General features: G+C 40.4%; 1 protein-coding gene across 3 annotated transcripts; it reads left to right on the top strand.

Moving 5' to 3' along the window:
• The first annotated feature begins 6,004 nt into the window (after positions 1-6,004).
• Positions 6,005-16,363, top strand: TOMM5 (translocase of outer mitochondrial membrane 5). Of its 3 annotated transcripts, XR_013551734.2 has the most exons (4): positions 6,005-6,218; positions 10,036-10,156; positions 10,481-10,613; positions 15,941-16,363. XR_013551734.2 is itself a non-coding variant. In XM_060609292.3 (2 exons), exons 1-2 carry the CDS (start codon positions 6,098-6,100, stop codon positions 10,068-10,070), a joined length of 156 nt encoding a protein of 51 aa, XP_060465275.1. In that variant the 5' UTR covers positions 6,005-6,097; the 3' UTR covers positions 10,071-10,388. The 3 variants fall into 3 exon arrangements, 1 of the variants encoding a protein (XP_060465275.1); XR_009602972.3 differs by lacking the exon at positions 10,481-10,613; XM_060609292.3 differs by lacking the exons at positions 10,481-10,613; positions 15,941-16,363 and having other exon boundaries at positions 10,036-10,388.
• Positions 16,364-16,584: the final 221 nt, after the last annotated feature.

Here is a 16,584-nt window from a genome sequence, read left to right as displayed (position 1 = left end):
CATTGGCTTTTATCAGGCAGGTCTGTCATCCTGAAAATGTTAGGGACAGGGTGTGGAGAATAGATACTGATAGCCTTACCTTTGTTTCCTGTGGAGGTTGGAAATAAAGAGCTCACTTTTTGCTTTGTCAAAGGGCTCTTGACATGGATGAGAGCTTGTCTATCAGTGTAGAAGGTGCACCTATAATCATTGAATCAATAAATCCCCTTCTTTCACTGTATAAATATTAATCAAGCGCCTATAACACTACAGTCAAGAAAAAGGCACTTTTTATTGAAAAATAAGAAACTATACCAAGCGGTATAAACATAGTTCCACAGCATATACATGTGTTTTTGTGTAATGGGCGTGGAATGGGAGTGGTGACAAAATCAACTCTCTAATCTCTGCAGGGAGATGGCTGGCAATGATCATGTGCTCTAAATACTGTCAATGCTGGGGCGCCTGGGTGACTCAGTCGGTTAAGATTCCAACTTCGGTTCAGGTCATGATCTCAGGGTTCATGAGTTGGAGCCCCGCGTTGGGCTCTGTGCTGACAGCTCAGAGCTTGGAGCCTGCTTTGGATTCTGTGTCCCCCTCTCTCTCTGCCCTTCCCCTGCTCATACCCTGTCTCCCTCTCTCTCTCTCTCTCTCTCTCTCTCTCTCTCGCAAAAAAAATAAACATTAAAAATTTAAAAAAATACTGTCAATGCAAACTAAGCTTTGTGTATGTTTTACTTTTCCTGCTACAAAATAATTAGAATTTATAGCACAAGGAAGCAAACCTCTTCTAAAAACAAACAAAATTTCCCATCCTCTGTTTGTAGTTCTCAAAGGTCTAGAGATGTTTGGAAGAATGTGTAAAGAATATTTAAAGATATAGGATGATAGTCAATATAACTTAAAATGAAAAATGCAAGTTAAAATATCATATACTATATGGTCCATACATACATACATGGTGTATACACACACACACACACACACACACACACACACACACACAAACACACACAGAGAAAGAGAAAGAACTACATATGTGTACAATAGAAATAGAAAGGCTGAAAGAATGATCATCAATGTGTCAATAGTGGTTGTGGGATTATAGGGGACTGTTCTTTTCTTCTTTTTCCCTTAATTATGTATTTTCTAAATTTCATAAAAGTAAACAAGTAATTTTGTGGAAAAAGAAGTTATTAAAAGCATAAAATGGGTTTCATATAATTGTATGGCTATAAATAAAGCAAGTAAATGTTAAGGTTCATTCTTTTTGCCTATGATAAGATTATTTACATGATTTTTTTTTATTTAAAAAAAATTTTTTTAATGTTTATTTATTTCTGAGACAGAGAGAGACAGAGCATGAGTGAGGGAGGGGCAGAGAGAGAGGGAGACACAGAATCAGAAGCAGGCTCCAGGCTCTGAGCTGTCAGCACAGAGCCCGACGCGGGGCTCGAACTCACAAACCATGAGATCATGACCTGAGCCAAAGTCAGTCTCTCAACCAACTGAGCCACCCAGGCACCCCAATTATTTACCTGATTTTTATTTAGGCAAACAAAAACACACTGTACAAAAACAGTGAAAAACAAATCACTAAATTAAAATATTATGTAGAATTTTGGGTAAGTTTCTTTGGGGGATAATTTCCTCTCAATGTAATATGCAACTGATTTTTTAATTTGAAAAGTTAGCAGATACGAAGTTCATTCGTTCATTCATTCATCCACTCAGGGGGTACTTTCTGAGTTTTTACTATGTATAAATACCTGTCCTCAGGTGTTTGGAGGATTAAAGTGCATGTTCCTTGTACTTGAGGTGCTTACAGTCTACTTTGAAAGATCAAATACTCATGAATCATCCAGACAACAAAGCCCCCCAAATTAGAACAGAGAATAGGGTATTATGGAAAGCCAATACCAGGGAGGTGAAGGTTATCAAAATTCTACTCATCTGTTAAAGTCCAAAAGTCCCTCTTCCTGAAGATGACTCTTGCTGAGCAGTACTTTCTAGAAGTAAGTTATCCCATCTGCTGGGTGAGGACTCCAGTTAACATCTATCACAGAGTAATCCTTTGCTTGTCCCAATCTTTGTTTCGTTCATGTTGGGTCCTAAGTGGACTTCAAAACAAAGTTTATTTTGGGAACACCAGCCTATGTTCATCTCCTGAAGGAATGAGGAAGGAGAGGTGTGCAGCTGGATAACAGAACAGTCCAGATTAGCTACCGGTGATAGGGGTGGAAACATGGAAAGAAGGACTGCCATCAGCCTCTTGATGAAGAGCAGCAAGGCTTTATCCTGTCCCTCCCAAGCTGAGGTTGAACAACACCCCATTCTTCCAGTCCCTACCTCTGAGAGGAAGATCATCAATGAGAATATCCACAAAGTATTAAAGCTGCAAGGTAATGGTGAAAAGTGCTAAACTGGGAGCCCGGAAACCTACCTCAGTTCCAACTAGCTCTACTTCTAACTAGGTTCCTTCTGGACCTCAGTATCCTTATCTGTCAGATGAAGGGGTTCAACTATTCAATTCCCAAGGCCTATAGCTCCCTATACATTAGAAACCACAAGGTTCCTGTGATTACATGTTGGAATTATTCCCCAATCATGAATCATCTGTCAATCTCTGATCTTATAAATACAAATTCCTCCCCAATGATGGAAATTAAAGCATTTAATTTTCTCATGGATAAATTGTGCCCACTGTATGTTTGTGTGCTGTAGTGTCTGGGAAGTTGAGGCAAAGGAAATAGCTCCTAAAGTCCTCCTGGGATCAAAATGGAAAACAAGACAGGCTATGACATCAGCTACCATTTCCTCTATGATCAGACTAACACAAATATCAATATTAAATTATGTGTGTATAGTTTTTATTTTTGCTTTTCATGGCAAAATCACAGGGAATCCTTTGCTTTTAGCCTTTAATGCAAGGTTATGAAGGAAGAACAGGAAAAGATGAACATATAATTTCAGCATTTTTGAGCTGCAAGTGATTTTAAAGATCAGTCCCAAACCCCTGATCATTGCAATGAGGAAGAAAATGAATAGTCCAAGCTGTGCCACAGCTCACTCCAGTGTTAACTTTCTGAAGTACATTCTCTCCGTTTGCCTCACTTAAACCAACCACCACCTACATGCCACCCCCAAAAAAGGAGGGGCACTAAAGAAAGACAAAGAAAGGAGCCTAACCTCTTTTAATGAGTTTCCTCCATTACAAGTTAGAAGAGCCAGGCAAGGGGAAGACAGACTTCATCAGGATGAACATTTCTTTTTGTTTTTTCTTAATATTTACCTATTTATTTTGAGAGACACAGAGAGAGTGAGAGTGGGGAAGTGGCAGAGAGAAAGAAAGAGAGAGAGAGAGAGAGAGAGAGAGAGAGAGAGAGAGAGAGAATCCCAAGCAGGCTCCATACCCAGTGTGGAGTCCAACGCAGGGGCTCACTCTCACAATGCTGGAACCTGAGCTGAAATCGAGAGTCAGACACTCGACCGACCGAATCACCTGGCTGCCCCCAGGATGAACATTTCTGAAATAGTTCAGGAGCAGTTCGCCCTCCTAGATTGTATCCAGAACCAGTTCCTCACCTCAAGACCAACTGTTCCTTATTTCTATCCACTACCTTCCTGTCTCTCTACTGGTAGGCTGGCAAGCACAAAGCCTCTCTAAGAGAATTGTTAGGAGAGTAATGTTGCCTTTTATCAGGTCAGCTAGTTGCCTCCACATCACCTGTCAGGTCAAGTGCTGCTTTATACAGCATTGGATGAATAAAATTCAAATGCTAAAAATTGGGTCTTTTTACCAAGATACACGATTTTCTGCTAATTTCTTCCTTCTTTGGTTCCCTGTGAATCCAGGCAAGTTACTCAAAAGCATCTCAGTAAAGAAAAACTGGTAGTTCCATAGGAGGGCTGTTTTTCTAAACTCAGCATTAGGGATCTAAGTTACTGGCACACGTAAGAACTCATTCCTTGCCAACTCATTTTGCCTCACTATTCAGACGGATGAGATGTACCTTATTGTTACAGTCTCCCTACCCCAGAAAATACACACTGGCTGTTCTGACGTCTGACCACATTTGATAATATTTTGATATCCATATACTTCAGACCAGAATGCCCCAAACGACACAATTAGAATTCAAAATGCTTAGACTGTTAGAACTGAAATGGACTCTCAAGAGCACTTAATCATATCTTCTCCCTTCTCTCTTCTTCTAAAGAAATGGAGTTGCAGTGAAAGAGAGACTTGTCCTTCGTCACATGGCTTGATAGTGTCAGTGCCAAATCTAGAGGCCATGTCTCCAGTCTTCCTGTTCAGGTTCTTTCCACAGCCCCTGCTGCTTTCCAGCATCAGTGCAGGCTTTCAACACTCTCAAAGTGTTGGATGGAGGCTATTCCTTGGGAGTCAGCCCCTCCCATTCCAGAATTGCCTCTGCTATTCCACTGCATGAATTATAGATAGAAGGGGTTACTCAAGCCTGAATGCACAGATGAGTTCTCTTTCTTGCCCCAATGTTTTATATTCTGTCAACCAGGAAGGTGGGCAGCAATGCTTTAGCGATCAGTTATCACAGTAAATTACTGTTCTAATTTATCCAAAATCCATTGTTGCTATGCAGTGGGCAATCTAGAAGGTACATTCTGGTTTTGAAATATGTGAGCAATTCAGTTATCTAATTTGTGTCTAAAAATGATATACGGGTAGTTGGCATGCAAATTTGGGGCAGTGCTGTTTTGATGAATCTGTGGCAGGAAATCTGATTGCACTAAACCTCTACCTCCTGAGTCCAGTGATTCCCATCCAGGAAGGCACTAACCGTTAAAGACTAAAAGAGGTGCAAGGGAAAGAGAATTCAACTTGGCATTATGATTACCTGCATTAGAACCCTGCCCCTGCCTATCACTAGCGGAATGACTTTAAGCAGTGCACTTGGTTTCTCAGCCTCCCTCTCCTCATTTGTAAAATGTTGAAGGGAGCTGAATTTGTTTTATATATACTATATTACTGGACCGATATTATAATTTGTAAGGATCACTTAAAACCAGAAATGAGAATACGGCAATAATATGGAGTTGAAAACTTTTATGCTTGGGTCCCACAAGTCTAAATATAAAACCCTACTGCAGGGGCACCTGGCTGGCTCTGTCAGTACAGCATGTGACTCTTGATCTTAGGGTCCAGAGTTTAAGCCCCAGGTTGGACCTAGAGCTCATTTTTAAAAATAAATTGTGAATAATAAAATGGGGATGACAATAACATTTATTTAAAAAACCTACTGCATTGGGGTGCTTGGGTGGCTCAGTTGGTCAGGCGACCGTCTTCGGCCCAGGTCATGATCCCGTGCTTGGTGGGTTCCAGCCCCGCGTAGGGCTATGTGCTGACAGCTTGGAGCTCCGAGCCTGCTTCAGATTCTGTGTCTCTCTCCCTCTACCCCTTGCCTGCTTGCACTCTATCTCTCTGTCTCCCCAAAATAAATAAATATTAAAAAAAAAAAAACCTACTGCATTCACTAGTTGTGTAATCTCAAGCAAGTGTCATCATCTTCATCTTTTTGTTTTAACTTATGAAAAATTTCAAACATACTCAAAATGGACTAAATTAAAACAATATGTTAATCACAAGCTTAAGCAATTTACAACGTTTTGCTAATACCGTTTCATTTTCCCTCCTCAACACTTTTTTCGCCTCTAAGGTATTTTAAAGTATTTGGAGGCAAGTTGTTTTTAAAGCTTTCTGTGCTTTAGTTTTCTCATCTAGGAAATGAAGGTTTTAATATCCAGTTCACGGCGTAGAACGGTAATTATTATTATTTATAGTGGTATCTACGTGCTTGGCCCCTCTGAGGTGTAAAGGCACTTTGCGGTGTGGCGCGCCCAGCTCAAGACGAAGGTGTAAACAGCCAGGGGGACCTCTCCCTAAGACTGCGACCGCCCCCTTCAGACAGCCCCCTGCAGAACCTCGCTGTCCGAACGAGGATTGTCCCTCGCAACCTCCCGTCGCCGCGCGCGAAAACGAAGGGGCGGGAACAGGAAATGGGATAGGACAGAGTTCCGGGTGCCGGGCAGTCGCTGAGAGAAGCAGAACGTGGTAGCTGGTAGTGCAAAAAGGAAAGCCGGCATGTTCCGAATCGAGGGCCTCGCGCCGAAGCTGGACCCCGAGGAGATGAAACGGAAGATGCGCGAGGATGTGATCTCCTCCATACGGAACTTCCTCATCTACGTGGCCCTGCTGCGAGTCAGTGAGTGTCCTTCCAGGCTGCGGCCGTGAGACTAGCGGGAAGCTCGCGGACACCACCCACCTAACTGTGGTCCTATAGTCCTTGGGGGCCCTTGAGCGGAGTGAGCTGGGCGGTCGCAGGGAGCGTGGGACTTGCGCGTCGAGAGTGGCGGGCGCATGCGTGGCTTAGGGTCTGCGGGTCGGGGTCTGGGTACAGAAGTGCACGCGGTGGTCCGGACTGCGAGGGTTATCGTCCAGCTTCGCCCTGCCTTAGGAGAGCTTGAATTGAAAGAGCCTCAAGGGATTATACCCCCCCCCCCATTCCTTAGCTGCTCCCACGTTTTGTCGACAGAAACGGAGATCCAGAGCAGAGAAATGGCTGGCTCAAGGTCACTCAGCGATTCAGTGAATGATCTTGGTCTAGAATCCAGAGCTCCTACTACCAGGTTTCCTCCCTTCAGTGCTGATCTCTGAAATACAAGAAGTTTTGCTTGTTAATACACAGGGTGAAATAAATAATTGCGGTGTTTTGTTTTGTTTTTTAAGGAATGAGAATAAAAGGATAGGAGTTTATAGCATTAATAATAATACCTGAAGGCTTATTTGAATTTATGTTTGGCAGAAACTTGTTTGACAGCGCTGTGAAGGAGGCCGGGCCAAAGATTCTATATATCCCTTTTGCAAGTGAGAACTCACCCTTCAAAGGGGGTCTTAACGCAAAACATCAGCGTTAAAGGCACGCTGAATATTAGATCTGGGCTTTGTAGGTCACTTCTGTAGGTTTATTGATACGCCTCTCAAAAGTTATTTGCTCACACACACATACCCCGTTCTCAGTTCAGTACTCTTCATTGCACCTTGCTGTGTATTGCTGGCAGGGATGAAGGCATTCCAAGGTCACCCTGTAGAAGGTTCACGTTGGCCTAGGCCAGAGCTCCTGAAGCCTGGTAACCCTTTACTGACTATGCTACTACTCTGCTTCCCCAGGAGAGGGAGCCCTGCTGAATAGAAACTCCCAAGTCGTCCTCCTCCAACAGCTTTTTGCAACTCCCAACTTTCTCCTCTTACCTTTTTTTTGTTGACTTAGCTGCCAGTAAAATACTTGCTTCTTTTCAGTCACCTTTGTATCTGATATGAATTGGTTTTCTTTTAAAAAACTTACAGAATACTGTTCCACATTGCCACTTTTAAAATTGAGATGTACTTCATAATATATGGTTCACCCATTTAAAGTGTACAGTTCAACCTAAGTGTCTACCAATAAATGGATAAAGAAGATGTGTATATACAGTGGAATATTACTTAGCCATAAAAATGAAACCTTGCCATTTGCAACCAACCTATAGGTTATTATGCTAAGTGAAATCAGAGAAGGATGAATGCCATGATTCCACTTATATATGGAATCTTTGAAAACAAATGAACAGGGCACCTGGGCGGCTCAGTCAGTTAAGCATCTGACTTTGGCTCAGGTCGTGGTCTCGCAGTTTGTGAGTTCAAACCCACATCAGGCTCTCTGCTGTCCACAGAGCCTGCTTTGAATCCTCTGTCCCCCTCTCTCTCTGCCCTTCCCCTGCTTGTGCTCACTCTCTCAAAAACAACTAAGCATTTAAAAAACCAAATGAACAAACAAAACAGAAACAGACTCATAAATAGACAAACTGGTGGTTGCCAGTGGGGAATAGGGTGGGGAATAGACAAAATAGGGGGAGGGGATTAAAAGGTACAAACTTCCAGTTATAAAAGAAGTCACAGGGGTGCAATGTACAGCATAGAGAATAATACTATAATAATTTCTTGTGGTAACCAGAGTTATTGTGAATCACTTTGATGTACACCTGAAACTAATAGGGATACTGTATGTCAATTATACTTTAAAATAAAAGCAATTTAAAAAATAAAGTGTATAATGAATGGTTCTTAGCATGGTCAGAGTTTGCAATCATCACTACGATCCATTTTAGAACATTTTAACTCTAAAGTGAACTCCATGCCCATTAACTGTTCACTATTTTCCCCTTTCCCTTTCCCTTAGCAGCCACTAATCTACTTTCCATGTTTATGGATTTGCCTATTCTGGACATTTCATACCAATGGAATTGTAGAATACGTGACTTTTTGTGTCTAGCTTATTTCATTTTCCATGTTTTCAAAGTTCATCCATATTGTAGCGTGTATTAGTATTTCCTTCCTTTTTATTGCCAAATAACATTCCATTGTGTGGATATGCCACATTTTTATCCATTCACCTGATGGATGTTTCAGTTTTGTCTGATAAGAATTAGTAGAGATACCCAGGAATATTGCCAACTTTGTCAGCCTTCAACAGATCTCAATATCTTCAGTTTAATATTAACAATATGTTTTATTACTTTCGTTACGGGTATTGAGAAGATACTTCTGGCAGCTCTTTTGGCCACACAGCCTCCTCCCCTTTTTTAAAAAATTTAATTTATTGTGGTAAAATTTATCATCTTAAATATTTTTAAGTGTGTAGTTTAGTGGTATTGAATACATGCATAATGTTGTACAACCATCACCATCCATCTCTAGAACTCTTTATCTTGTAAAACTGAAGCTTTGTCTCTATGATTTTGACATTTCTTTAAGGATCTCATAAGTGGAATCATACAGTATTTGTCTTTTTGTAAATGGCTTATTTCACTTCACTTAAGGTCCCTAAGGTTCCTCCATGTCATAGCGTATGTCAGAATCTCTTTTTAAGACTGAGTAATATTCCGTCGTATACCATTTTTGCTTCTCCAGTCATCTGTTTTTGGATTCGGGTTGCTTCTACATTTTAGCTACTGTGAATAATGCTGCTCTAACATGGGTCTACAGATAGCCCTATTTTTAATTTCCTAGGACCCACCACACTCTGATCCAAAGCAGTTGTACCATTTTCCATTCCCACAAACAGTGCACAAGGGTTCCAAGTTTTCCACATCCTTGCCGACAGTTTGATTGTAGCCATCCTAATAGGTGTGAGGTGGTAGGTCACTGTAGTTTTAATTTGCATTTTCCTAGTGACTAGTAATGTTAAACTTCTTTTCATGTGCTTATTTTGGCCACAGCGCTTTTACACAGGACAATAATATCACTTCTTTAGCTCCCTATGACAGCATTTTTTTTTCTAGACATTTCTGTGTGTACCATCCTACCAGACCCCCATAAGCACTGAAGTAGGACTGGGGCACCTGGTTGGCTCAGTCAGTTAAGCATCTGGCTCTTGATTTCAGCTCAGGTTTCTGGCTCCGTTCTGGGCGTGGAGCCTCCTTAAGTCTCTCTCTGCTCCTACTCCATGGGTGCACACACATTCTCTCTCTCTGAACTGAAGTAGTTCACCTATATCATAGGTGATCTGGATTGCATAAGTGATATATAGCTAATCATTGGGAGAACCTAAATGTGTGTCTGGCTCTCCTCATTACCTAGTTAAGTGTTTTCTCCCACTTTCTGCCTTTTTTCAAATAGGTTTTAAAAGGTGGAAAATGCCAATTTGTTTCTTCAAGTGTTTTGTTCCTTTGATAGTTAAATTACCCAGAATAAAAAAATGTCCTTTGAAAGAGGATTGAATTTACTCTTTATGGCCCTATGAGGGAGAACTTCAGAGAAAAGATTTTATACAGTGTAAGAAAAACTTAGAATAGACAGAGCTTCATGACACTGGAAAGACAGGGGGTCTCTTACTGAGTTGTGCAGGCCATCGTCTGGAGTCACTTAAAAAATGTATTGAACTAAATCTAAATCTGTAAGATTTTCCCCCCAGTCTTACAAATTCCATAATATAACTTATGGGCTAATAGATCTGAAATTCTGGATGTTTATTTTTCTTTCAGCACCTTTTATCCTAAAGAAACTGGATAGCATATGAAGATGAACATCACATGTGAATGCATGATAAGAGGAACCCGGTTACAACTTCTACTCCTATCTGCAAATGAATAGGCCCCGAAAGATGTAAGAGACTCTGAATGGACATAAAAATTCTACTCATTAAGAACAAGTTTGGCCTCTGGTAACTGACCTTCATAGCTAAAATTTAAAACTGCTTGAGAAGTAAAGACATTTGTGGTGACACCCATATGCTTGTGATGTTCAGCCTCTGTGAATGTTGATATAATTAATTGTAAGTAATGTTAAACTCCATTTTTTAGCAAGTATAAATTATAAGGGAATTATGTCTGCAATAGCACTGTCTTGTTAGTCATTTCTGTTTACCTTTTTACTTCTGTCTGGAGTATATTTGTTGAAGAGTTCCTTTTGATTAGTTATATTTTACAGAAGCCAGCACACAGCCACAACAACATTTAAGCCAAGGACCATTAGTCTATATTTTTAATTAAAATACCAACTAAGAAAAAAATTGGATTTTATTTCTCTTAACCTGCTTTTTGCTGCAGACCAACAATCACTGGTGAGACCTCTCTAATATTGTTTATTATAAACTACGTTAATTTGAGTTACTCTTGTTTTGGACTGGAAGATTTGCTAATGCTGATAGAGTGAAATTATTTTATTAAGCAGTCTTTGTGAAAGGCAACATTACTGCTTGATGCTGGGAATATATAGTTCCACCAAAGGAAAAAATTGCTATAATTTAAGTCAAATAGTTCTCTAAGTTTGTTAGGGGAAGAGGACAGTCCTTAACTTTCTTTGTAGAGGCAACTTACATTCACCTCTTTTTAGGTAACTAAATTAGGTAGCCATATTGGTATATTTAGGTAACTATATTTACTTTTGTCTCTGAATAGCATGTTAGCATTGGTACTTTGTGATTTTTCTGTTGTAGACATTGCCTACTGACTTCTCTTTCCTATCCTTACCTCCAGCGCTCTTATCTCTTCTCATTTCTTCTTCCTTCCAATATACTTATTTGTGTACTTTCGTTTGAATTAATTTCATGAGGACTCTAAATGCCAGTTTTCTTTTTTTAATGTTTATTTTTGAGAGAGAGAGCGTGCACATGCAGGAGAAGGGCAGATAGAGAGGAAGACAGAATTCCAAGCAGGCTTTGTGTCATGAGCACAGAGCCTGACTCAGGGCTCAAACCCACTGACCCTGAGATGACCTTAGCCAAAACCAGGAAGGAGTTAGATGCTTAACTGACTGAGCCGGGCGCCCATGTTTGTTTTCCTTCCTGTACATCTTTCGGGTTTTCCGAGGCTTCATACTCTTTGCCATATATCTACATTGTTCACAGTGTTCAGTTTCATCAAGTGTGCTGTTTCGTCTTCCCGATTAAGTCTTTCCTGGAGCTTTCTGACCTGTCTCAGTCTGGACTGTAGTCGCCTGTGCCTGGTGGATGGCTCTATTCTGGGATCTCCCTTTACCACAATCCTGGGAATTCCTTTTCCTTGTTTTCCATGTTGGATCTTTTGTTTCTGTATCTTGTATCTTGTTTATCTCCTGTCCAGTATGCATTTGCTCACTGAGTCTCTGTATTGAGTACAGTACCTGTGCCCATAACTGCCTGGCATCCCACAATCCAAAGAACCCTCTATTTTACCCTTTTCAGAAAGTAAACTTCTGATTTGGGGAGGGAGCTAGGGAAAAGAGGCTGCTTAACTGTAAGTTGCAGAGAGCATTCTGAATACTTAAACCTTCAACCAGTTCTTACTTTAGTGCCTACCCCTTCATTCCTACTTCCAAAGGTCTATGAAGACACCAGTTTCTGAACCTTTTAAGGATTCTGTGATGTAAATTGAGTTGTTTGTTTTGCTTGTCTACTGCTGACTCAGGATTCAGTTTTCTTGGGTCTGCCATGTTAATTACTACTTGTCCATCCGCTTTCCAACTTCTTTTTGCTGTTATCTCCTCTTCTCTTTTTCCATTCATTTAGGTTCATGGCTTAAAACAAAAATCTTTGCTGTCATTTAATGGAATTTTGGGAGGGAATGGAAGTAGGTGCATGTGCTCAATCTACTATCTTTACCTGAACAGCATGTATTTTTACCCTGTGATGCTGTGTTTCATGTTAGTAATTTATGTCCATTCCTGACCTAAAGAGGTGCAGTATTTAGCACCATGGTCACAATCACTGACTCTAAAGACATGCAGACCTGATTTTGAGTCCTGATTCCAACAGTCAGGAGATGAATGCCTTTTAGCAAGTAAACCGCTATACCTCATTTTCTTTACCTGTAAGATTAGCATAGTAGGAACATTTGTCCACTTCAAAGTGTATAAGTGTAAGGTAAGAGAATGCAAAAGGAGCAGTTAGCACCATGCCTGCCATTGGGAAGTGCTATTTATTGTTAATGGTTAGTGTTTGGTACAAGGTGGTTAGAAGTGATTTGTGCTGGCATTCACTGCATTAGCAGGCTTCATTCATATTTTCAGATGCTGTGAGATAGCATGCTTATATTCTAATTGTATATAAACTTCAACAGTCAGTGTTAATGCCATTTTACAGATGGAGTTTGAGACTCTGGAAGATTTGATGGCTAATAAGTAGGTTTAGGGGCTTTTAATGGGTGTTAATCATACTCTATCCTTAAGTGCTTTTCTTGGAATATGTTGATTGTTACCCTGAATTCCAGCATATGTTCAGACTAGAATAAAGGAAAAGTGATGGTGCAGTTTTTTATGACTGACTTTTTAAAATTCAGCCCATAAACTCCCTGGTTTGGGGAGGGCAGACTAATACTTACAACAAACAGTTCAGAAACAGTAGAGCAGACAACAGTTGGCCATGTGTATATATTTGGCTTGAACATGTGATAAGAAATAGTAAAGAACCATAGCAGATTTGAGTTTTGTAAACTCTTAAAATGGAGCATAGAAAGAAATGCAGATAATTGAGAGAAAATGTTAATCCACAAACAAGTTTCATAAGGGATATGAACTGAGAATTTTGCTCCTAAATTAGGTTAGTGTTCTTCCTGATACCAATAAGTTTTCTTTTTAAACTGTTTTATCACTGCTCTTTGAAATTCTTCTGTGAAGTTAGCATTTCAGTTACGGTGTGTTCGTAGTTTACAGGTGGGCAAAATTGGGCCTAGATTTGGAAGGAAGAACAAGTGTAGGAATCTGAACTTTTTTCTTTTTCCCCTCCTTTGCTTGAGCTAAGCATCTCTCTTTAGCTATGACATCAGGTACCAGAGAATGTTGTGGATAGTATAGAAAGGAAGTGAGCTAGACATTTTACTTTATTTTGCTATCACTTGATGACTTGATAAATTCTACATGTAGCTTCTGTCATTAAAGAAGCCACTAAAGCAGGAGTTGGCAGACTTTTTCTGTTAAAGGTCAAATGGTAAATACTTCAGACTTTGTGAGCTCTGTGCTGTCGGCTCTTCTGTAGTAGTGTAAAACAGCCAGAGGCAATGTGTGCACCACTGCAGCTGTGAGCCATCAGCAGCCAGCACTCAAAGGTGCTGGGGGAATGAGTACCTTGGTCCTAACGTTGAGATCTAAGTCGTTCACCACAACATCCACCATAGTCCTTTTGAATCCTTACTCTCCCCATGTTCTGTGCCATTTCTCTGTTCCCTTTCACAGTTAAACACCTCAGTAAAGTGCTCTATATTTTCATATCCTTTCTCTGGTGATCTCCTGAACCCATTCCGGTTAGGCATGCATCCCCAGTGATTCTCTGAAACTGCTCTTGTCAAGGTTAACACTGACCTGTCTCACCTGATCTGCAGCACTCAACACTATTTCATTATTATAACCACCTTGTGGGCCTTCCATAATACGAATTTCCTGATTTTCCTTCTTGCTACCCTTTCTAGTTCACTCATCCACTCTTTTTTTTTTTCTTTTTTTTTTTTTTTAATTTTTTTTTTTTTCAACGTTTTTTTATTTATTTTTGGGACAGAGAGAGACAGAGCATGAACGGGGGAGGGGCAGAGAGAGAGGGAGACACAGAATCGGAAACAGGCTCCAGGCTCCGAGCCATCAGCCCAGAGCCTGACGCGGGGCTCGAACTCACGGACCGCGAGATCGTGACCTGGCTGAAGTCGGACGCTTAACCGACTGCGCCACCCAGGCGCCCCACTCATCCACTCTTTAAATGCTTTAGTAGGTTTCCCTTCATTTCTGACCTGAAACTTGCAGTACCTCAGGCTTCAGTCCTCAGACCTCCTCTATTTACAGCATAGATACTGCTGACTTTCCTGCTTAAAATTCTCCAGTGGTTTTCTATGTCACTCAGTAAAAACCACAGTCCTTCTGGTTGCCCACAAGGTTCTATACAATCTGGTCCTCATTACATCTCTGATCTCGTCTTTTATGACTCTTCCATCCTTCACTGCATTCCAGCTACACTGGTCTCCTTGCTTCCCCAAACTCACAAGCTGCTACCTCAGGGCCTTTGCACTGGCCATTTCCCCTGTCTGGAATGCTCTTCCCTTAGATTTTCAACTGCCTCACTCCCTTTCTCTCAGGTCTCTGCTTAAATGGCATTTTTTTCAGTGGGGCCTTTCCCAGCTCTTTTATAAGTTATAGGATGTTTCAACTTGTGAAAATCCAGCAAGTTGTACATTTATTGACTTTTTTTCCATAGTTAAATTGTATTTCAAAAACATTTTTCTAACTACAACCTCTCCAGCACTCTATAACCCCCTTCTTTATTTTCCTTAATGGCATTTAAGATATTTTTCCTTATTTATGTTGTTAATTGTCTGTGTCCATTAAGTGTGTGCTTGATGAGAGTAGGGATTTCATCTATTACGTTCACTGTAGTATATTAGTATCTAGAAGACTGCCTGGTACCTCACAGGCACTCATTATTCATTGAATAATAGAGTGGAGAAGTTTTGTTTTTTTGTTTTTTTTTTTAATGTTTTCTTTTTTTTTTTCCAATATATGAAATTTATTGTCAAATTGGTTTCCATACAACACCCAGTGCTCATCCCAAAAGGTGCCCTCCTCAATACCCATCCCCCACCCTCCCCTCCCTCCCACCCCCCATCAACCCTCAGTTTGTTCTCAGTTTTTAACAGTCTCTTATGCTTTGGCTCTCTTCCACTCTAACCTCTTTTTTTTTCCTTCCCCTCCCCCATGGGTTTCTGTTAAGTTTCTCAGGATCCATATAAGAGTGAAACCATATGGTATCTGTCTTTCTCTGTATGGCTTATTTCACTTAGCATCACACTCTAGAGTGGAGACGTTTTTAACTAGTTACGGGAAGTGTGAGAGTAAGCTAACTAGAAAAGGCCAAAAGGCTAAGCTTGTCAGATGAAATTGGTACCCCAGTTAAGATCCTGGATTATGAATTTGCAGTGCCTGGCTGTGGGCTTTTTCTCTAGCACTGCTCTGCTGTCCAGAGGCAGGCTCGGAGAAGGTGGAGAGTTGGATTCACCTAGGGCTGGGGCTTGTCACATGGCTGAGGTGAAATGATAGGGTCGGGAGTGATTGAAATAATGCACAAGGCATGTAAGCTGGGTAAGAAGGGAAAGGCAGGAAGTAGCTGGTGGACAGGAAGAACATAGAGGGGTCAGTCCTGCCGAGGGCAACTGTAGGAGTGAACACAGTGGAGCAGTAGCCCTGAACACCTCTTTGTGTGCCCAAAATATCCTTCCTTCAGTTTCCATGGAGATAAAAGTTCCTGTTCTGCAAAATAGGCTTCATTCGTTTTGTCTCTGAAGAGAGAAATACCATCAATGTGCTGTTAGCACAAGAGATGGTATGTTAAGAGTTTGTTGGTTTCACAGCTAAGTATGTATGGTGTGGTCTGATAAGGACCACATTTGACCTACTCCCACGACTTATTCTCCCCCAATTTGTATGTTCATTTAGGAGGAAAGAAAATCGCTAATTGAAAATATGTTCATGATACCAAGAGACTGAAGATTAATTTTTATGGGACATGCGGAAACATCATGGAGACTACTGCTGGATGTCATACAGCAATGGGAGTTTATAAGATGCTTTTCTTCCCAAAATTCAGATTGCATTGCCTCTGATTATTTGAACTGATGACAGAGAAGCAATATATAGATAATTTAAAATAACAAATATTACAAAAAAGTTTTTAGAAATGTGATAGAAAAGAATTAAAACAAGGAAATATAGGAAATGGACAAATGAATTGCTCATCTTAATATCATTAGTAAAAACTCAGCTTTTATTTGATTTTAGTGTACTTTTGAGTAAAATTTAATAGGCTTACTATTGAATCTTTATGTCAACTAAAGTTTTATAAATGCTCAATTTTCATAACTGTTGTTTTCATTGGTCTCAAGCAAATGAAACAAAAGATAAAAAAAATACCCTTAATAAAATATTACTAGCTTAGTGAAACAATGATTGCTGGTAAAGGGTTGAAGGGAAAGGCATTTAGTTTAACATCTACTTTTCCCATTTTAAGCTAACCTTCACTTTTGCTAGCAAGCACTGTAGTAAACTTTGCCCTAGATAATACAGACTCAAAATATCATTTA

The sequence above is a fragment of the Panthera onca genome, chromosome D4 (assembly GCF_046562875.1).
Source record: "Panthera onca isolate mPanOnc1 chromosome D4, mPanOnc1 haplotype 2, whole genome shotgun sequence".
In the NCBI taxonomy this organism is placed as follows: Eukaryota; Metazoa; Chordata; class Mammalia; order Carnivora; family Felidae; genus Panthera; species Panthera onca.
Note: the sequence above shows the minus strand (reverse complement) of the source record. Positions and strands in the feature narration are given on the sequence as shown.